We start from the raw sequence: 23,508 nt of genomic DNA, 5'->3' as shown, positions 1-23,508 counted from the left end.
TGTATGTTATCTTTTGATCATAAACAAGCTTCTGTCCATGTTTGGTACAAACCCAGGAAAGTTTAAGAAAGTATAAATTTTTAAAACTTTAACTACAGAGTGAATGTTATGTTTCCCCGCAGAAAACTAAGTCCATTTATAAGTAAAATACGGAAAAAATGGGAGTTTTATTTTTACAAAATCAACTTCTGGATACTATCTTGTGATCATAAACAAGCTTCTGTCCACGTTTGGAAGTAATCCAGTATAGTTCACAGAGTGAATATTTGTGGACGCCGCCACCGCCACTGACGGAATGTAGGATCGTTTAGTCTCGCCTTTTCGACAAAAGTCGAAGGCTCGACAAAAAGTGCCTGTATTTAAATGAAACTTTCATTCAAAGACTCTTCACTACATTTTTCAAAATCTTTTTCAACTCTTTTTGTGTTTTTATATTTTCCAAACACACGAGAAATTGGCCATACATACCAAAATATTTGAAAATTGGACATAAATGCGAGATTTAGGAATCTGCTAACAGATATATGTATCAGAAATTAGAATGCAAGATCTTATTATTGCTTTACTCACCTAGCTCAGTATTATAGCATTCACAAAAACCTGGTAATAATTCATGAAATTACAGTATACATTTTCACAGACTCTTTCCTACAGAATGTTGTTGTGCACTTTTTTGTTATTTATTTGTATGAACGAATATTTTTAGAAAGCACAATATTGACTGTTTCCAAATATGCATCTTTTCAAATTTGGCAAGCAAGGGGGTTTGGGAGTAGGGGTATATTTGTGAGTTCTTTCCACATTTTGTTTTATTTCTATAACTATGCGTTTGAAAACCTGAATAACAAAGCAAGTTTTTTTTAAATTATTGTGTTTAATGTATATCATGTCATTTTGTTCTCAAACCAGTTCAAAAGAAATTCTTATTATTTTACAAGCTAATTAAAACAAGTATGACACAAAGAGTCACTTTTTTTGTTTAAAAATATTTATTTCAAATGGAATGCATTATCTTTGCAGAACATATTATTCACATTTGAATCAAAGAGGGGGGAACAAACAAATGATGACTAGCAACACCACAAATAATAACCAAATTATACTGATCACAAGTACAACATCATTTAGACAAATAATACTTATAGCACAAAATCACAATGTTCATAAATATATTTGTCAATACACTAATACATTATGCTAGATATAAAAAGATCATTAAATTATCATTATAAATAAAATCAGTCTTGAATTTGTACCATATAAGTTGAATCAAAAAATATTCTTTAAAAAATTAAAAATAAAAGACAAGACTTTGAGTCAGAATTTGGCCACTGAAATCATGAAAGCAGGAATTATGTTATTTCATGCATTTATAGTTCTTCTTGATCTTCAAATATAAGAGGATAAAAAGTGGTCTTTTTATATACCTTATCCTAACAGTAGACAATTTGTGTGTAAATAATTTCTAACAACAAATTAAATTCATAAAATATTTGAAATTTACACTCTAAGGAAAACCAAATGTTTAAAATGGTTTATGATAACAACTATTTAGCTTTTTATTATCACAATTGATTTAAATAATTGCTTTCAAACTTTATATGCAAGGATATAACACTTAACTTCAAATTTAAAATCTATGAAAAAAAATCACATTTGGTTATAAATTATCCAGATTTTACTAATTGCATTGATACTTATTTCCCCAGAGCACTCATTGTAGCACTTATCAGATTGCAAAACTATATGTACTAAGAATAGAAAAATGTTGGCACCATGACAATGACTATTTTTACAATATTACACAAATATTTAACACAACTAATGAATGCTGAATAATAAGATACAAAAATGTTTGATAAAATAAACATTTACTTGAGATCAACAAGAAGGATTAATGTAAATTTATAACTTTTTGCTATTGTGATAATTGTAACAGGATAGGATTCATAAAAATAAAACATTAAACATTAAAAGCAATTAAAATTCTGTTAGCTAATTTATAACATCATAGCTAAATGCATATTCATAAATAATTTACTGTGGATTCATTGGAAACCAGTTTTGTGGAATTTGTGAGTACTTTGGGACCAAGAATTTAAGTTTTTAACGAATAAGAAATTTTCAAATTGAATGTGAACACAAATTTTGCCAAAACCATGAAATGAAATATCAAAGAAAATGCAAGTATTTCTCAATCCACGAAAATTTGTACCCCTGAAAAAAAATGAATCCACAGTATAGTGTTGGTTATATTTTTATGACAACAATTTCTAAGGACTCTCATGTTTTACAATAGTTTGTAAATTGTGTCTCAATGCTATCATTCTCCTCATGTAGGGTATTATCTATTTTCTCCAAGCAGGAAAGGGGAAATTGCTTTGACTGATTACTTTATCGACAAACAATAACTTGTGTGAAAGCATGTAAAGACATAGAATGTATGTTCATGCCGTGTAATAAAAATATAATTTGCAAACAACTAAAAAAACCTGTACTACGGACAGAAGGCATGTAAGATGGCAGCCATGCAAAACAATCTATATTTTGATACAGCCTAAATGAAAAAAAAAAAATAAATAAACAAGAAGTTTTATAAACAAGAAGTTTTAAAATTTTTATAAACTAAAAACAAATGAATAACAATGATATTCTTAACATTTCATAGCACTTAATGATGTTTTAAGCACTTCTCAATTAATCCACAATATAGTATATAGTTAACAGTTAGTAAAGATATTAAAATTGAGAATGGAAATGGGGAATGTGTCAAAGAGAAAACAACCCGACCATATAGCAGACAACAGCTGAAGGCGACCAATGGGTCTTCAATGCAGCTAGAAACTCGCCGACCCGGAGGAGTCCTTCAGCTGGCCCCTAAACAAATATTTTACTAGTTCAGTGATAATGGATCTCATATACTTTTTATCACAGTCACTTGTATTTTTATTGTTTTGATTGATTTATTGCAGGTTTTACAGGCAACATGCAGCAATCTTACCAGTTTGTTTTGGTGGTAGAGTAGCCTCAGATTTCTTAGTAGTTAAACTACTGTATCAATAACCTTTCAACACTGAGGTTGTGGTGATCAATTTCAATCTTAATTGACCGATCCCTTCAAATTCCCATTTGTGCTAAAAGTGGTGCCAAACACCAATCAATCAATTCAATTGGCAGAAGATGAAGTTCCAGGTATAAACCTATAATGGTTTACTTTTATAAATTGTTATTTGGATGGAGAGTTGTCTCATTGGCACTCATACCACATATATCTATATAACAATATGGACATTGTTTATTGCCTTAAATGTATGATTACATTAGCCTGAAAGTTTTAAATATGTGAAAAAAATAACAAATCCACATTGAAATTACTCACACTTCTAATAAGGATCAAGTTGACCTACTTTAACTTGACAATAACTTCACTAAAAACATTCATACAGAATAAAATGGCTTCACCTAATCTTAAATTATATCAACAGTGGCGGATCCAGGGGGAGGGTTTCGTGGTTGGAACCCCCCTTTTTTTGCCAATCAATGCATTTGAATGGGGACATCTTGTTGGAACCCCCCACTTTATCCTGGGTTGGGAACCATCATTTTTTTTAAATGGCTGGATCCGCCCCTGATCAATGTACACAAATGCCTTTATCAATAAACAAATGATTGCTCAGCAAATGATGTATGTTACAAAAAACAGTTATATAGATTTTGACAAGTGATACATCACCATCATAATATTCAAACAAACAATGTTTCACATTTAAACAACCCGTACATATCAACCACTGATAATGAGTGATATAAAATGAAACACATTAGGTAGATAAATTAAACCTTTTAAACAAATCTTCATTGTTTTTGATAATAAAGTACCTGTAAATCATAAGACCCAGATATAAGTCAACATTTGATTTCATTGTTTAATACAGATTATTCACCATCAATAAACCAAAGAGGAAAATTAAGATAAAAAGATTTTCAAAGCTTTGTGATTTACGTGTTTAGACAACTTTTCTTTGATTTTCTTCCTATTCATAGGAGATATGCAGTTTATAGAATGCATCAAAAATATCAAAAAGAGACTACACAATATATATGCAACAGATGCCTTATGAAGTAACAATTTCATTTACTGGTAGGAAGTAATTTTTAATAGCATCACCTGATTAAATTTTCCTGAATTTACATAACTGTGAATTCATTATAATTTGTTGGATACCAATTTTCATGGATTTTAAGTGAACAGATGAACCATGAAATTATATGCTTGTATGCATATTTTGGCAAAACCACAAATTTAAATATCCACGAACATGTAAGTTTTCCTCAAACCAGGAAAATTGGTACCCACAAAAATAAATGAATCCATAGTATACAGATTCTGATAGTAAATATGACACGAGATAATATAAATTCCTGGAGCGGCTATATATCATGATGACATATTACAACTGTGGTCTGTGCTACAATTCAGATGCAGGTGGTCCAAATATGTTTGTGGTCATGTACGTCCAGACGTTATGACTTTTATGATGACGATATGAGTTCTGATAGTCCTCTTTAAGATGTTCGGGATGAGGTCCCCAGTCTTTAGAAGGTCTCAGTAATGTCTGAAGTCTCTGAAATAGTTAGAATTTATTTATGTTATATAACATAATAGTAGTTTTCAATAACTGTCAGAATTTTTAGTAAAAAAATATATATAACAGTAATAAAGTAAAAATTGGTCCACACTATTTAAGTGAGTCCACTTTAAGAATAAATATATGCCCAAGAATGTTCCTCAAGTCTTCCAGTACTGAAAAATTATAAATACAGGACAATATCTTAGAAGTAGAATATGTAAAGTAAAACAAATACCTCCATGAAAGTTCCTGGAGTCTGTAAAAACTGTATTATCATAAGAACAGGAAGTGGTATAAGTGGAACGACTGCCAACAAGAGGCCCAAAGCTCTTGCAAACACAGGGTATTCATATCCCTCATATGTCGGTGGCTGGTACTGTATTAATGTCATGATAAAAGCTATCTGTAAAAGTGAAAACAGGAGTGTAATTATCTGTAAGAGTGAAAACATGAGTGTAATTGTCTGTAAGAGTGAAAACAGGAGTGAAAACATGAGTGTAATTGTCTGTAAGAGTGAAAACATGAGTGTAATTGTCTGTAAGAGTGAAAACATGAGTGTAATTATCTGTAAGAGTGAAAACATGAGTGTAATTGTCTGTAAGAGTGAAAACATGAGTGTAATTGTCTGTAAGAGGGAAAACAGGAGTGTAATTATCTGTAAGAGTGAAAACATGAGTGTAATTGTCTGTAAGAGTGAAAACAGGAGTGTAATTATCTGTAAGAGTGAAAACATGAGTGTAATTATCTGTAAGAGTGAAAACATGAGTGTAATTGTGAAAACAGGAGTGTAATTATCTGTAAGAGTGAAAACATAAGTGTAATTGTCTGTAAGAGTGAAAACATGAGTGTAATTGTCTGTAAGAGTGAAAACATGAGTGTAATTATCTGTAAGAGTGAAAACAGGAGTGTAATTATCTCTGTAAGAGTGAAAACAGGAGTGTAATTGTCTGTAAGAGTGAAAACATGAGTGTAATTGTCTGTAAGAGTGAAAACATGAGTGTAATTATCTGTAAGAGAGAAAACATGAGTGTAATTGTCTGTAAGAGTGAAAACAGGAGTGTAATTATCTGTAAGAGTGAAAACAGGAGTGTAATTGTCTATAAGAGTGAAAACATGAGTGTAATTATCTGTAAGAGTGAAAACATGAGTGTAAGTGTAATTATCTGTAAGAGTGAAAACATGAGTGTAATTGTCTGTAAGAGTGAAAACATGAGTGTTATTGTCTGTAAGAGTGAAAACATGAGTGTAATTGTCTGTAAGAGTGAAAACATGAGTGTAATTGTCTGTAAGAGTGAAAACATGAGTGTAATTATCTGTAAGAGTGAAAACATGAGTGTAATTATCTGTAAGAGTGAAAACATGAGTGTAATTGTCTGTAAGAGTGAAAATATGAGTGTAATTCATATGGCTTAACACAAAATTATCACCTCAAATGTTTTTGTTTGATTCTCGAGTATATCATATGCACAATGTTGTTGAAATGCTAGTGACTGTTGTCATGATTTTATAATCAATTTACATTTGCTAATGTCATTATATTGTGTATCCAAATGATATATTCATTATTACAGTGTATCTATCACTTACCAATCATGTTATTGCTTATTGGATGATTATGTTTTTATCATTTCATAAACGGCACATATATTATTTGCTGTTCCTTGTTGTCTGATCATGTGACATAATGACTCACTTTAATATGTGTGTGAACATACAACTGAATAAATGGCTTATAACTCTTCTCACATTTTTATTCTTACTCATGAGTATTTATTCATTGACATTTCTTCCAGCTGATCTTCTATGATGTAAAACAATTAAATAATATGAAGTTTTATGAATGAATATATCAACATAAGCCAAAGGTTCAATGAAGGTAAAATTATTTGTTAAACCAAATTTAAAACAATACTTGCCAGCATTATAGCAGGTGTCACTATACACCAACAAACCCTAAATATCTTAGGTGCTGGTCGTCCCTGCATTAAATGAATGTCTCTACTGAATCTCTCAGCACCTATAAAGGTATAAAAAATAACTGGTGTGAGAAATTCTTGAAATAATACTTTAAACAAATATATAAATGGTGAATAACAGTTGCTAAATAAAGGTTGATATGACACTTTCATCATACAAAATTGAAATGAAAAAATAAGTTTTAAATTTCAGCTAAAGAAAACAATGAAATTTTGCCTTCACAAATTGTTAAGGAAATATTTAATTGGTATTTTTCTCATATAATGACCAATTGGAGGCCTTTGTCTGTCTACAGTTCTTTGGTTGGGTTGATGTCTCTTTGACACATTCTTCATTTCCATTCTCATTTTTACTATGAATTGCTTTTGCAATTTTAAGTGCTGTTGAATTGCCATCTTTAATATAAATGTATACCCCACATTTCTTTTCATTCAAATCTGTTTTCAAGTTAACAAATTTATGACACATGGTATCACTTATTAATAAAAGCGCAGTAAAGGCATTTTGTTAAACAATTACCATAGATCCATCCTATAACAATACACTCCAGGAACGATGTAAGCATGACACACAATGAGGCTGCATACCAGTCTACTATCTGGTACAGGTACATTCCTCCCTGAAAGTTAAATATAGAAATGATGTAAGCATGACACACAATGAAGCTGCATACCAGTCTACTATCTGGTACAGGTACATTCCTCCCTGAAAGTTAAATATAGAAATGATGTAAGCATGACACACAATGAGGCTGCATACCAGTCTACTATCTGGTACAGGTACATTCCTCCCTGAAAGTTAAATATAGAAATGATGTAAGCATGACACACAATGAAGCTGCATACCAGTCTACTATCTGGTACAGGTACATTCCTCCCTGAAAGTTAAATATAGAAATGATGTAAGCATGACACACAATGAAGCTGCATACCAGTCTACTATCTGGTTCAGGTACATTCCTCCCTAAAAGTTAAATATAGAAATGATGTAAGCATGACACACAATGAGGCAGCATACCAGTCTACTATCTGGTACAGGTACATTCCTCCCTGAAAGTTAAATATAGAAATGATGTAAGCATGACACACAATGAAGCTGCATACCAGTCTACTATCTGGTTCAGGTACATTCCTCCCTAAAAGTTAAATATAGAAATGATGTAAGCATGACACACAATGAAGCTGCATACCAGTCTACTATCTGGTACAGGTACATTCCTCCCTGAAAGTTAAACATAGAAATGATGTAAGCATGACACACAATGAGGCTGCATACCAGTCTACTATCTGGTACAGGTACATTCCTCCCTGAAAGTTAAATATAGAAATGATGTAAGCATGACACACAATGAAGCTGCATACCAGTCTACTATCTGGTTCAGGTACATTCCTCCCTAAAAGTTAAATATAGAAATGATGTAAGCATGACACACAATGAGGCTGCATACCAGTCTACTATCTGGTACAGGAACACTCCTCCCTAAAAGTTAAATATAGAAATGATGTAAGCATGACACACAATGAGGCAGCATACCAGTCTACTATCTGGTACAGGTACATTCCTCCCTGAAAGTTAAATATAGAAATGATGTAAGCATGACACACAATGAAGCTGCATACCAGTCTACTATCTGGTACAGGTACATTCCTCCCTGAAAGTTAAATATAGAAATGATGTAAGCATGATACACAATGAGGCAGCATACCAGTCTACTATCTGGTACAGGTACATTCCTCCCTGAAAGTTAAATATAGAAATGATGTAAGCATGACACACAATGAGGCTGCATACCAGTCTACTATCTGGTACAGGTACATTCCTCCCTGAAAGTAAAATATAGAAATGATGTAAGCATGACACACAATGAAGCTGCATACCAGTCTACTATCTGGTACAGGTACATTCCTCCCTAAAAGTTAAATATAGAAATGATGTAAGCATGACACACAATGAGGCAGCATACCAGTCTACTATCTGGTACAGGTACATTCCTCCCTGAAAGTTAAATATAGAAATGATGTAAGCATGACACACAATGAGGCTGCATACCAGTCTACTATCTGGTACAGGTACATTCCTCCCTGAAAGTTAAATATAGAAATGATGTAAGCATGACACACAATGAGGCAGCATACCAGTCTACTATCTGGTACAGGTACATTCCTCCCTGAAAGTTAAATATAGAAATGATGTAAGCATGACACACAATGAGGCTGCATACCAGTCTACTATCTGGCACAGGTACATTCCTCCCTGAAAGTTAAATATAGAAATGATGTAAGCATGACACACAATGAGGCTGCATACCAGTCTACTATCTGGTACAGGTACATTCCTCCCTGAAAGTTAAATATAGAAATGATGTAAGCATGACACACAATGAAGCTGCATACCAATCTACTATCTGTTACAGGTCAATCCTCCCTGAAAGTTAAATATAGAAATGATGTAAGCATGACACACAATGAAGCTGCATATCAATCTACTATCTGGTACAGGTACATTCCTCCCTGAAAGTTAAATATAGAAATGATGTAAGCATGACACACAATGAGGCTGCATACCAGTCTACTATCTGGTACAGGTACATTCCTCCCTGAAAGTTAAACATAGAAATGATGTAAGCATGACACACAATGAGGCTGCATACCAATCTACTATCTGGTACAGGTACATTCCTCCCTGAAAGTTAAATATAGAAATGATGTAAGCATGACACACAATGAAGCTGCATACCAGTCTACTATCTGGTACAGGTACATTCCTCCCTGAAAGTTAAATATAGAAATGATGTAAGCATGACACACAATGAAGCTGCATACCAGTCTACAATCTGGTACAGGTACATTCCTCCCTGAAAGTTAAATATAGAAATGATGTAAGCATGACACACAATGAGGCTGCATACCAGTCTACTATCTGGTACAGGTACATTCCTCCCTGAAAGTTAAATATAGAAATGATGTAAGCATGACACACAATGAGGCAGCATACCAGTCTACTATCTGGTACAGGTACATTCCTCCCTGAAAGTTAAATATAGAAATGATGTAAGCATGACACACAATGAGGCTGCATACCAGTCTACTATCTGGTACAGGTACATTCCTCCCTGAAAGTTAAATATAGAAATGATGTAAGCATGACACACAATGAGGCAGCATACCAGTCTACTATCTGGTACAGGTACATTCCTCCCTGAAAGTTAAATATAGAAATGATGTAAGCATGACACACAATGAGGCTGCATACCAGTCTACTATCTGGCACAGGTACATTCCTCCCTGAAAGTTAAATATAGAAATGATGTAAGCATGACACACAATGAGGCTGCATACCAGTCTACTATCTGGTACAGGTACATTCCTCCCTGAAAGTTAAATATAGAAATGATGTAAGCATGACACACAATGAAGCTGCATACCAATCTACTATCTGTTACAGGTCAATCATCCCTGAAAGTTAAATATAGAAATGATGTAAGCATGACACACAATGAAGCTGCATATCAATCTACTATCTGGTACAAGTACATTCCTCCCTGAAAGTTAAATATAGAAATGATGTAAGCATGACACACAATGAGGCTGCATACCAGTCTACTATCTGGTACAGGTACATTCCTCCCTGAAAGTTAAATATAGAAATGATGTAAGCATGACACACAATGAGGCTGCATACCAATCTACTATCTGGTACAGGTACATTCCTCCCTGAAAGTTAAATATAGAAGTGATGTAAGCATGACACACAATGAGGCTGCATACCAGTCTACTATCTGGTACAGGTACATTCCTCCCTGAAAGTAAAATATAGAAATGATGTAAGCATGACACACAATGAAGCTGCATACCAATCTACTATCTGGTACAGGTACATTCCTCCCTAAAAGTTAAATATAGAAATGATGTAAGCATGACACACAATGAGGCTGCATATCATTCTACTATCTGGTACAGGTACATTCCTCCCTGAAAGTTAAATATAGAAATGATGTAAGCATGACTCACAATGAAGCTGCATACCAATCTACCATCTGGTACATGTACATTCCTCCCTAAAAGTTAAATATAGAAATGATGAAAGCATGACACACAATGAGGCTGCATACCAGTCTACTATCTGGTAAAGGTACATTCCTCCCTGAAAGTTAAATATAGAAATGATGTAAGCATGACACACAATGAGGCTGCATACCAATCTACTATCTGGTACAGGTACATTCCTCCCTGAAAGTTAAATATAGAAATGATGTAAGCATGACACACAATGAGGCTGCATACCAGTCTACTATCTGGTACAGGTACATTCCTCCCTGAAAGTAAAATATAGAAATGATGTAAGCATGACACACAATGAAGCTGCATACCAATCTACTATCTGGTACAGGTACATTCCTCCCTAAAAGTTAAATATAGAAATGATGTAAGCATGACACACAATGAGGCTGCATACCAGTCTACTATCTGGTACAGGTACATTCCTCCCTGAAAGTAAAATATAGAAATGATGTAAGCATGACACACAATGAAGCTGCATACCAGTCTACTATCTGGTACAGGTACATTCCTCCCTAAAAGTTAAATATAGAAATGATGTAAGCATGACACACAATGAGGCTGCATACCAGTCTACTATCTGGTACAGGTACATTCCTCCCTGAAAGTTAAATATAGAAATGATGTAAGCATGACACACAATGAGGCTGCATACCAGTCTACTATCTGGTACAGGTACATTCCTCCCTGAAAGTTAAATATAGAAAAGATGTAAGCATGACACACAATGAGGCTGCATACCAGTCTACTATCTGGTACAGGTACATTCCTCCCTAAAAGTTAAATATAGAAATGATGTAAGCATGACACACAATGAGGCTGCATACCAGTCTACTATCTGGTACAGGTACATTCCTCCCTGAAAGTTAAATATAGAAAAGATGTAAGCATGACACACAATGAGGCTGCATACCAGTCTACTATCTGGTACAGGTACATTCCTCCCTAAAAGTTAAATATAGAAATGATGTAAGCATGACACACAATGAGGCAGCATACCAGTCTACTATCTGGTACAGGTACATTCCTCCCTGAAAGTTAAATATAGAAATGATGTAAGCATGACACACAATGAAGCTGCATACCAGTCTACTATCTGGTACAGGTACATTCCTCCCTGAAAGTTAAATATAGAAATGATGTAAGCATGACACACAATGAGGCAGCATACCAGTCTACTATCTGGTACAGGTACATTCCTCCCTAAAAGTTAAATATAGAAATGATGTAAGCATGACACACAATGAGGCTGCATACCAGTCTACAATCTGGTACAGGTATATTCCTCCCTGAAAGTTAAATATAGAAAAGATGTAAGCATGACACACAATGAGGCTGCATACCAGTCTACTATCTGGTACAGGTACATTCCTCCCTGAAAGTTAAATATAGAAATGATGTAAGCATGACACACAATGAGGCTGCATACCAGTCTACTATCTGGTACAGGTACATTCCTCCCTGAAAGTTAAATATAGAAATGATGTAAGCATGACACACAATGAGGCTGCATACCAATCTACTATCTGGTACAGGTACATTCCTCCCTAAAAGTTAAATATAGAAATGATGTAAGCATGACACACAATGAGGCAGCATACCAGTCTACTATCTGGTACAGGTACATTCCTCCCTGAAAGTTAAATATAGAAATGATGTAAGCATGACACACAATGAGGCTGCATACCAGTCTACTATCTGGTACAGGTACATTCCTCCCTGAAAGTTAAATATAGAAAGGATGTAAGCATGACACACAATGAGGCTGCATACCAGTCTACTATCTGGTACAGGTACATTCCTCCCTGAAAGTTAAATATAGAAAGGATGTAAGCATTTGACCTTTCGGACCTATAAGACTCCCGTCCTCAGAAACTTACAAAACCTTTGAATAGACTTATTAAGAAGGGATATATTTACGATACTGTTGTCAAGTCATTAAAGATTGCATATTTTGGCTTTAATATTGAGTCACTGATAAGGTCTTTGCATCGGAACTAAACACATTTATTCTAAAAACAGTTGTTGGCATGACACAGGTTATGTTCTTCTCATATATGTTATGATGGTATGATACTAAACCCCAAACGGGAAGGATTGTGCCTGATGTTCATATGATGAAACATAATCTTTCAGTCAATTTAATTGAAGTCTAGAGCTGGCATGTCAGTAAACTGCTAGTAGTCTGTTGTTATTTATTTCTTATTGTCATTTTGTTTATTTTCTTTGGTTACATCTTCTGACATCAGACTCGGACTTCTCTAGAACTGAATTTTAATGTGCGTATTGTTATTCGTTTACTTTTCTACATTGGTTAGGGGTATAGGGGGAGGGGGGAGATCTCACAAACATGTTTAACCCCGCCACATTTTTGCGCCTGTCCCAAGTCAGGAGCCTCTGGCCTTTGTTAGTCTTGTATTATTTTAATTTTAGTTTCTTGTGTACAATTTGGAAATTAGTATGGAGTTCATTATCACTGAACTAGTATATATTTGTTTAGGGGCCAGCTGAAGGACGCCTCCGGGTGCAAGAATTTCTTGCTACATTGAAGACCTGTTGGTGACCTTCTGCTGTTGTTTTTTTATTTGGTCAGGTTGTTGTATCTTTGACACATTCCCCATTTTTATTCTCAATTTTATATAAGACAGGGAGTAGGAGGGGGTTCTTATCCTGAAATCCCGAGCTTCAAAACATGAAATCTCGAAATCCCGGGCTTAAAAAACAAAATTCTGAGGTCCCGAAATTTGAAAAAAGAATTCCCGGATCCCGAAAGGGTCAATCCTGAAATCCCGAGCTTAAAAACACCCGATCCCAGAGTCCCGATAAATATCCTTTCTCCCCTCATATAAGTCAAGGGAAATATTAAACATGAAGATTATGAAAAGAACATTATAGGAAAGTTGTTTAAGGATGTTTGCTACTCTGTTTAAAAAAACAAGCTTTTAAAAGACTGTTATAAATTGAAAATATAAAAATATAGAAACTAAAAAGCAGAAAAAAATGGAGGGTCTGTGTGCTTGTTTTCAAGATATTAGCCTTTGAAAATTTGGCGGGAAATAGATTTTTCTTTCACTTAACATTGGCACCTTTCTTGTTTAAAAAACTATGAAAAAATAACAAGGGTTTCATAAGATTTTGAAATATGGCTTTTCAAATGATATGTTATAAAAATATGAATAAGAAAAGAAGGGGTTAGTGGGCAATTTTTTTTAATGTTAATACATGGATAAAACCAGAGGATTTCAAAAAATCTGGCAAAAATTCAAAAAGTAGAGGAGCAAACATCCTTAAGTTCAATCCCTTTTTTTGTTTTTACCTTTTAAAGCAAGACAATCATAAGAATATGATATGTTTCTTAGTGTTTAGAATAAAATGATTGACGTAAGAACATGGTCCTGAGCCACTGGTATTAGTCTACAGATTGCTTGATAGCAATCGTATCCCAAAAACTTAAACCTGAAACGAGACAGACAGACAGACAAATGGGCATACAAACATGAAAAACATAAAGTAAGTTCAATAAAATATTGATCTTATGTTGGTGACGGTAAAGAACTATTTGACACATAATACCAGTACACTTACATTCATTGTAAAAGGCAGTCCTAAGAGAAACAGGAGACATGACAGACAGGCAGTCAGTAGTATCCTTCTCTTGCCTAACTTCTGTGGGAATGCATCTACTAATCCACTACACACCGTCTCAAATGTGCCAAACTGAAATTATAATCGTATATTCTCAATAATTACTCAAATGGAGAAAAGTTGTAAATAGAAGCTTTAAAATCAAATTTTGGTCTATTTTTTTTTATATAAAAAGACATGACAGCAAATTTTAGTTTGTAAAGATATTTCTTGGTCTTTTGATTATTCATAAGCAATTATCAGAGGCAGGAACATACCATCTACATTTGTTATTATGATTTAAAATCTGATTTTTTATAATGAAACAGTTTTTGTATATCATCTTTTTTGTGATAAATGATTATTTAAGTCTCAAAATATTTGAGGCACATCTTAGTCAGTAAATACACAAAACAGTCTGTTTTCATTTCTTAAAATGAGAATAATGTGTTTATTATGTCTTTATACGATTTATGATTATTCAAATTTTTACTGTTTGTGTATGCAAACAACCCCTAGAAATTACTTTTGATCCTATACTGACCTGGCTATCAATACCAAGAAACAACAGCATGAGGAAAAATATAACTGCCCAAACTTGTGGCATAGGTAACTTGTTAATGGCTTCAGGATAGGCCACCAAACCTAAACCAGGACCTACAAATAAAAGAAAAATATAACTGCCTAAACTTGTGGCATTGGTAACTTGTTAATGGCTTCAGGGTAAGCCTACAAACCTAAACCAGGACCTACAAATAAAAGGCAACCATTATCATGATTATGCCACCAAACTTATATTACAATGTTTGTTAACTTGTAAATAATTCATTTATTACATATATCAACCGTACACTGTAATCAGTTGTTGCATACACATATAGTAACTTATTGATGTTGATATTTATTCAATTGAAAGAAAGTCACATTTTATACTTATTGTGCTGTAACCTGTAATCAACTTTTTCATCAAATGATTCTAGCTGATTACATTTTCTATTGTGCAACATATTGCTATGGTGTTTTATGGATACAAATTATTTTAAACTATCTGAGCTGACCCTTAACCTTTATGTTGTCTCCTTATGTAAACTGATGTCATTGCAAATATATTTTCAAATTTTTCAAAGTAAAGTAATTTGTTTAATTATAGTTTGCTTATTGTCCACTGATGGATATTCAATGCCTACATGGGGCCTATATGTGGTCTAGGTCTTGCTCATTGTTAAAGGCTGTATGGTAACCTATAGCTGTTAAACTTGAATGTTATATGGTCTCCGGTGGTGGGATATTTTATTGGCAATCACATGATCATCTCACTTTCATCAAAACACTGTTAGACAACTCTTATGGAGTTATTAATCAATGAGAACATTGGTGTTTTTCTCACCTGATGTAGCCACTTCAGTTATTGGCAGGTTAGCCTCGTACGACATGGCTCCCAGGATGGCAAAGATAACAAATCCTCCATAGAAACTTGTCAAGGTATCTGCTAATGTCCCTATTATAGCATCCCTAGACAAACAAAATTTGAAAAGTTAACATGTCTATATGTATACATCATTTTTTTTTATTCAATGTGATGTCAGTGATCACAAACTACCCATTTTTATTGGCATTTTTTGCATTATTTCAATTAAAAACATACATTAATGAAAATCAAGAATTAAAATTTCAAATTTAACTAAAAAGTTGAACCCTGTCATTTGACTATGAAACAAACCTTGCTCAATAAACAGGTCAGAAATAGACATCTTGGATGAGGATATTTTAGATTTATCTACAAAATTCGAAAAATGTAAAAAGTTTCTACCAAGCAAAGTGTTTAGAAATAAACATACCTTAGACAATTGTTATCAAACTTATTATAACTTGACATGGTTATTAATCCTCCCCAAGCTGGACCTAGAGAGTAGAAAACCTGTAATCCTGCCTCTAACCATACCTACAAGATAGTCAAGAAAACTGTTATCTAACTTTTTATAACTAGACATGGTTATGAATCCTCCTCAAGCTACAAGATAGTCAAGACAATTGTCAGAAGTCAATATTCTTCATATCTTGCAGGAAAAGTTTATTTTAAGTTTGCTGTTGAGAACTTTTTTTCGATTCCTACAATGAAGGCAGCAGTTTAAAGAAAAAAAACCAAGTGTTCCATTTTTCATTTCTTCTGTTTTATATAAATGAAGTCTTGCAAATTTCCTTAAAATATCCGTTCAATGCACAAATTTCACCTCAAGTTTTACAGAAACCAAAAATAAAATAGTAATTTCTTACCTGAATATCCAACAACCTACTGAAGTCTGGTTTTAGGTAGAATATGATACCATCCAGAGATCCTGGCATCATAAGTCCTCGCACAAATACTATAGTCAATAGTACATAAGGTAATATAGCTGTGAAATACACAACCTAGAAAAATAAAGAAGAAACATTACTCTATTATAAAGTGGATTATGAATAAGGGCATAATAATATAAAGACAACAACTTGTTTAAAAATTCAGAAGTCTTCAAAACATTATTGTTTGTTTGAACCTCATAGACATTAACATTTATAATTCTTTAATTCCAGTTTGTCTTGTTTGTGTCAGTATCTCTTATGGCTTAGATATAACTACTTTTAAGTATATCACTTTGTAGATTGGGATGTTAGACCCCAAAACGATCATTGTGTTCTGAAAATATCTGCAAAATGTGCTGACTTATGAGCCTCTTATACAGACTGTAACCTTCTTGCTGCTGGACACCTTTCAAGGTCAATTACTTGAGCTAGAAAAGATGACAGCTTGACGTCTGAGACCTCACATGCCCAACAATGATGTCACGACTGTCACCCCATACCAAATGTTACATTTGGGACCAACTAAAGAGGAATATTAGCTGTTTAAACTAAGCTCTTTTAATTGAAAGTAATATAGCAATGATAAAAAGATTGCATAAATTAAAACATGGACATATGTGTCCCTCTGGGGCAGCCAGTGTGGACACATGTGTCCCTCCGGCAGCAAAAGGGTTAATAGATAAACTTGTTTTGATAAGCACTTAGACATTTGAACCTGTACATATTATTCATTTCATTTATTAAGATTAACTTAATCCAGATTGGGATCACTTTATATAACTGATACACACTGAAAAAGTATGATGTATAAAAATAAATCTCACCTTTCCTACCGACTTAATTCCTTTCATTAAACAAAGAAACACAAGTATCCAGGCAACCAATAAACAAATAACTAAATGCCATTGGACATGGCCAGATTCTTCTATACCACTGGATATATGTAGCACATTATTTCTGTAAAACAAAAACAAATATAAACAGAATATCTACTGGTATTCAATATATTGGAACTTTGGAAGTACAAATAATCTAGTTTTCCTAAGAGTCTTATTTACGATTTTGTCTGTCATGTTGGTTATAATATCTTGTTCCATAAGTAAAAGTTGAAATAGAAGTTTAAATTCAACTTTATATTTACTATGGATTCATTATCATTCGTGAGTTTCTTGAATATAGAAGCTAAAGTATCCATAAATATAAGAATTACTGTTTCTCTATCTTTACCACTAGGTTCTTTATAAAATGTCTAATTATCAAAACAAATGGCTGGGGCATGTAGATAAAAACAGTTTGGAGTAATTCCAGTATAATTTCCTTTGATAGAATGTATATGCCACTTACTGCCAGAACTGTTTAGGAGCTGTCTGTAATTCAATGTTTGATACATTACAAGTGTATGATCCATTCTCTTGTATATAGTTATGTCCCATGAATACTTCAGAACAATTCACCATCTGAAAATTATATAACATTCCAACAGTTTTATATATTGTGGATTCAATATCATATATGTGGAATACAAGTTTTTTGTTGATTTCATGGCTGGGGGTCAAGTCAAGGTTTTAAATATTCAACAAATTATCTACAAAGTTGTTGATATTAACTTCCATTTTTACAAATATACTGATGATAAATTCTTTCATAACCGTCTAATATTAGACACTGTACTTTTAAATGTTATTTATATGAGCAAAGTTTGACCAAGGTAGAATGAATGATCTTGTGTCTTATAACATAACTTTTTTATTAGAATTGAAATGAAGTACATAAGATAAATGAAACAATTAATAGTCAGGTGTCAGATTCTATGAGGGAATTAAATGTATATAGCAATTAACAGACTTTCAGACTGAACTTACCAGGACATGTAAAAGTTTTAAAACATATTTTTTTATTTTGCCTTTTTAGTTTTTTTTAAAAGATTCGAGCATCGCCAATGAATCTTTTATACACTAATTGACATCTAACGAACCAAAATTTTAAGCCTGGTATCTACAAAAATTTTATTCTAATAGACCTCTTTTTTACTTTTTTTAATAGGTGTTGTGTAATATAATATATAAGCTATAAACATGATAAAGCAATGCATATTCTATTTTTGATGGATTTTAAATTTAGTATGACATAGACTTACTGTTGTATTTGTTGAAAGTCTACTCAGAATACAGCCAGCTTCATTCCAGCTCTGGTCACACAGTGACCATGGTAATGGGTTTTTAAAAGAGTTGATGAAATAATATATGATCCAGCATAACATAGTAATATAGTACCAACTCATCAAAGCTGAGACTGTTACCATTAAATATCCCAGACCTAGTTAAATAAACAAAATATTGTAGAAGTAAAAAGAAATGTTTTTCTAACACATTGGGCTGAAATAATGCTATGTCGCTGATTTTGTAAATGTTTTGCAAACAACTTTGGATCAATGAACTGTAAATGAAAAAAAAATAAAAAAATCAAGCATACATGCATATTTACTTTTTGAAATATTACAAAATATTCAAAATAGGTGAACAATTGTATAGAAAGCAAATGAAATCAGCCAAAATAACATTATTTATTTCTTAGAATCACTATATATTCAATAACAAATCTATAGATTTTTTCTTGAAAATTAATATGGTATTGATACAATAAATTCAGTTATACACTGGTGAATCGAGTGTAAATCAGTTTATATCTATATTTATCATATATTTAGTACAATATACAGCTATTTTGTATATCTAATAAAGGTTCGTTTTTCCAGTCTGTATCACCTACCATGTATCGCACACCCTGTATCGCATACCCCGTATCGCATGGTAAAACCCCTATCGCATACAATTTTTTTTTTTTTTTTTTTTTACATAGTCAGTGTTTTGTTTTTTTTTTTGCTTCAGAAAAAATTTCCTCAAAATAGGTGAAATTTTTTAATGACGTCATTGTTTGGTATGTAACGTCAGAAACGTCAAGTTTTCGTATTGTATGTGACGTCACGAACATCAAGTTTTCATATTTTTTGGCACACTAAATGCAACTATAAAAAATGCAAAAATAAACATTTTTTTTTTAAAACAGCACGCAAATTGTACGGTAACCCAGATGCTTCGTATAAATAATTGAGCAGTTATTTTATGGCTTTGAAACAAGACAAAAGCAGAACTGAAGGTAACTTAGTGCTATGGATCAGAAAACAGTTCATATAATATAATACCCTTCTGTTGAAATATATGATAAAGGCCCTTGGGGTGATATTGATGTCTCTGGATGATACGACATATGATAGGGATTTTGCCATGTATTATTCTCTATATATATTCTAAAACTTCAAATGGACTTACCTTTGAACAAGGGACACATATTCCACACAAAAAGGGAGCTAACTCCAGAGAACTGTCCAAGACATATTTCCAAATAAAACAATGGAAGTCCACAAAATATGATGAAGAAGAAAAATGGTATCAGGAAAGCACCTACAATGAAACACAAATGTCTACATTAACAAATGTTCTAATATGAATAAACATGATTTATATATAAACAAAGATTTTCTAATAAAAAAAAATGGCTGAACTAGCAAAGTTGTTCTAATAAAAAGAATTCTGAACATTGTTCTATACACAGAAGTCTGCATTAACTTTACTACTTGTTATTTTGGTGTGGTCAATTTTACTGTCTAAAATCATTAATATTTTCATTCATATAAAAAAAAGAATTATCCATTTTATATATAATTTATTAATAAAATGGTTCAGACTTACCGCCCCCGTTACGGACACACAAGTAAGGAAATCTAAGGATGTTAGAAACTCCTACAGAATATCCCACGATGGATAATATAAAATCAGCTTTTCTACTCCATGTCTCTCTCTTGTAACTACTTTCTGATGAGTCTGTTTTTGAGTCTATTTTAGAGTTTTCGTAATCCAGCTCAGATTTATCTGATCTTAGTTCCATAATCTCCTCGTCATCAATGTCACACTCACAGTTCCATTTCTTGTTGAGCTGAAATTATATTGTATAACAATGTTTGTTAACAAAGGCTAGTTGTTTAAACATCTTTAGTTTTTCATTTTATCATTGGAACATCATGAACATGCAATGTGTTTATGCTTTTTTTTTCAAACACAGTAAATGGTAAAACAATTGCAATTAAGGGGAGCTGGAAACTTGAGTCTCAATATAAACCTTATCGCTCTTTGTCCCCCATTAATGGACATCACAAAGGTTCCTGAAAAGTTTTGACCTCATAATCATGATAATGCAAAATATGTGACGCCAATATGGAAAAGTGATTATTGTATGATGTCAAAATCTTGAACGGTGCAGACTCTCAAGTAAACCAGCATGGCAGATTTCCAAAGTAGTTGGCCTCAAATTTCTGATTCATCATGTTCATCTGATAAAAGATTTTGACCACTTTTTCAACACTAAAGTGTCTATTTCATTTGATTAAATTAATTTATGTGAAAGATTTTAACTAATTTAGTCATTAAAAACGATCTGATTCAAGCTTAAATATGAAAAATCTACCAAATATGTTGAAAAATGTCACTTTTCAGATGGTTTAATTTTTGTCAAAAATGAAAGTGGCTGCATCTGTGTTCATCTTCCACATTTATATATGTTATGTATTATCATCAAATACAACTTGCATTTCAATATTTAGGATGAACACAAATGCTGCCTCTTTCATTTTACACTGAAACCTAAATTTTAACTAAAATTCTAGAATTATGAAGTGGGTTTCATTGGGGTCTAAGCGTGAGGCGGGATTGCCGATTTTTTTTAAGCGTACACATGAAAGTCAAATTATTGTGTTGTGATAATGGGAAATGAGGTCTAGCAGGACCCGGGAAATGACAAAAATTGAGACTTGCTTACGTATGTAGTGTAAGCAGGATACAGGAATCTGTCAAAACAGTAAGCGGGATCCGGGATCGGAACCCCCCAATGAGACCCCCTATGAAGATTTCAGTAATTTAGAATTACTTATTGGTGTTAGTAAATTAGTACCCGATATGTGTGCATTTCATAGTCAAAAACAGCCCATATTTATGTAGCAGAAGCATTCTACTGTCCAATAAATAACTAAAAGTTTACATTTTAACAATTTTGTAAAAACTGCTATATTTTGGGGCCAAAAAGGGGTCTTACTGGAATTACTCCTTTCAAATAGCGATAAGTTGTTATTAAGGTTCATCATAACAAATGGACAATTATGGCAGAATTTTTAACTATAAAATTACTCTGTGTGCAGACTTACCTGTGCACTTTTGAAAGTTTAAAGGCCTAGCATCCACTAGATATATAAAAGTTAAATGTATTTTGCATATCAGAAAGATGAAATCTTTTTTGAATTTTGATGGGCATTTTTTTTCCTTCATGCATTAGGTGGGAAAATTAACTAAGTTGTGGAACAACTTTGAGATGCTCCCTCAGGTAAAAACAGGTTTGTATGGTTTTGATTGTCCTTTATTGACATGGACAGTAGGTATCTTCTCAACTATGGTCAGTTAAAGAGTTTGTCTGAACATGCTGAGTGGACAATATCAAAGTAATTCAGGTGTTTGTTTATTTTTACACCTTCTGCAGAAAGGAAAAAAAAATGCCCATCAAAAACCGGTAAAGATTTTAGCTTTCTTAAACACAAAATGGATTTAACTTTTATATATTTCGTGGATGCTAGGCCTTAAAACTTTCCAAACAGCACATGTAAGTCTGTACATAGAATAAATTTTAAGGTGAAAATACGGCCATATTTGTCCAGAATCCGGGTTCGTTCGTGCCCATTCACGTTCGCACCCACTCATATTCGCCCCCTTTCACTTTCGCACCCCACATGTTCGCACCCAAAGTCTGTTCGCACCCTACATGTTCGCCCCCCAATTTTAATTTTTTAAGTGTTGAATAAATCTTAATCATCTTAATCATGTTTTTTAGAGCGTATTGTTAAAAAATAATAATATTCCTTTCTATAATTAAAGTGGGATTCTGTCAACGTTTTATTTTGTGTTGAATAACACTTAATCCTGTTTTGTTTGGTGTATTGCCTATAACTTTGTTTCATTGACTTGTTTCAAAATGAAGTGAGATTCTGACTACGTTTTTTTTGTGAGTTGAATAAATTTAATCATGTTTTGGTTTCTATAATAGTGTATTGCTATATTTCATCATTTCATTGTTTCAGATCAAAGGGACCAAGCTGTTATTAGAAACAATTATCTTTTGGGTTTAATTTATCATTTAAAGATCTTTAAAATATTCAATCTTTTACTCATACTAAGCTATAAATACATTCAGTATTTACGTCAAAGCAATTAAAAACAACAATCCTGATTTTCCAAATATTCAACTGGAATTTGAATTAAAATGGGTGCGAACGTGTAGTGTGCGAACGGACCTTGGGTGCGAACGTGCGAGGTGCGAACGTGTTGGGTGCGAAAGTATATTGGGCGCGAACGGACCTGATACCATTTGTCCATTTGTTATGATGAACCTTAACATTCGTTTTGAAAACCGGGCCCTGGTAAAACTTTTGATAGTCAGTCATTTATCACATATGAAGCTCCATAACTGGGGAGGGGGTGATCGCCCATAAATCCAACTCTATGTCGTTGTAAAATTACTTTATTATAATCAGGCCGGCACAAATCAATCATGAATATTTGAAGCTTGAGATGAAAACTTTTATGGTTTTTTGTACTCAGCAAAAAAGTTTACCTCTGCTGCAGACTTTCTTTGATTTTTTCTGTCACGGACACCAGTGGCAGAGATGAAAAATGACTTGGTATTCACGTTTTGAAAATTAAAGCCACCCATGTTCGTTTGTTTATTATTTAATAATGTGTTATCTCCCCTTCTGAAACAATCTACACAAAAACCTACGA

General features: G+C 33.1%; 1 protein-coding gene across 1 annotated transcript; it reads right to left on the bottom strand.

Annotated features, from left to right (window-relative positions):
• Window positions 1–1,648: 1,648 nt before the first annotated feature.
• On the bottom strand, window positions 1,649–23,464 carry LOC134702438 (sodium- and chloride-dependent betaine transporter-like). Its single transcript, XM_063563341.1, has 15 exons — window positions 23,342–23,464; window positions 20,380–20,623; window positions 19,960–20,091; window positions 18,768–18,946; window positions 17,975–18,087; window positions 17,455–17,587; window positions 16,565–16,699; window positions 16,129–16,232; window positions 15,678–15,802; window positions 14,835–14,947; window positions 14,252–14,383; window positions 7,128–7,227; window positions 6,544–6,648; window positions 4,867–5,030; window positions 1,649–4,625 (listed from the first exon to the last, which is right to left on the bottom strand). The coding sequence occupies exons 1-15, from the start codon at window positions 23,438–23,440 to the stop codon at window positions 4,470–4,472; spliced, it is 2,034 nt and encodes a 677-aa protein (XP_063419411.1). The 5' UTR covers window positions 23,441–23,464; the 3' UTR covers window positions 1,649–4,469.
• Between the last annotated feature and the right edge of the window lie 44 nt (window positions 23,465–23,508).

Source organism: Mytilus trossulus, unplaced genomic scaffold (assembly GCF_036588685.1).
Source record: "Mytilus trossulus isolate FHL-02 unplaced genomic scaffold, PNRI_Mtr1.1.1.hap1 h1tg000463l__unscaffolded, whole genome shotgun sequence".
Taxonomy (NCBI): Eukaryota; Metazoa; Mollusca; class Bivalvia; order Mytilida; family Mytilidae; genus Mytilus; species Mytilus trossulus.
This window is presented reverse-complemented; position numbering and strand designations above follow the sequence as displayed.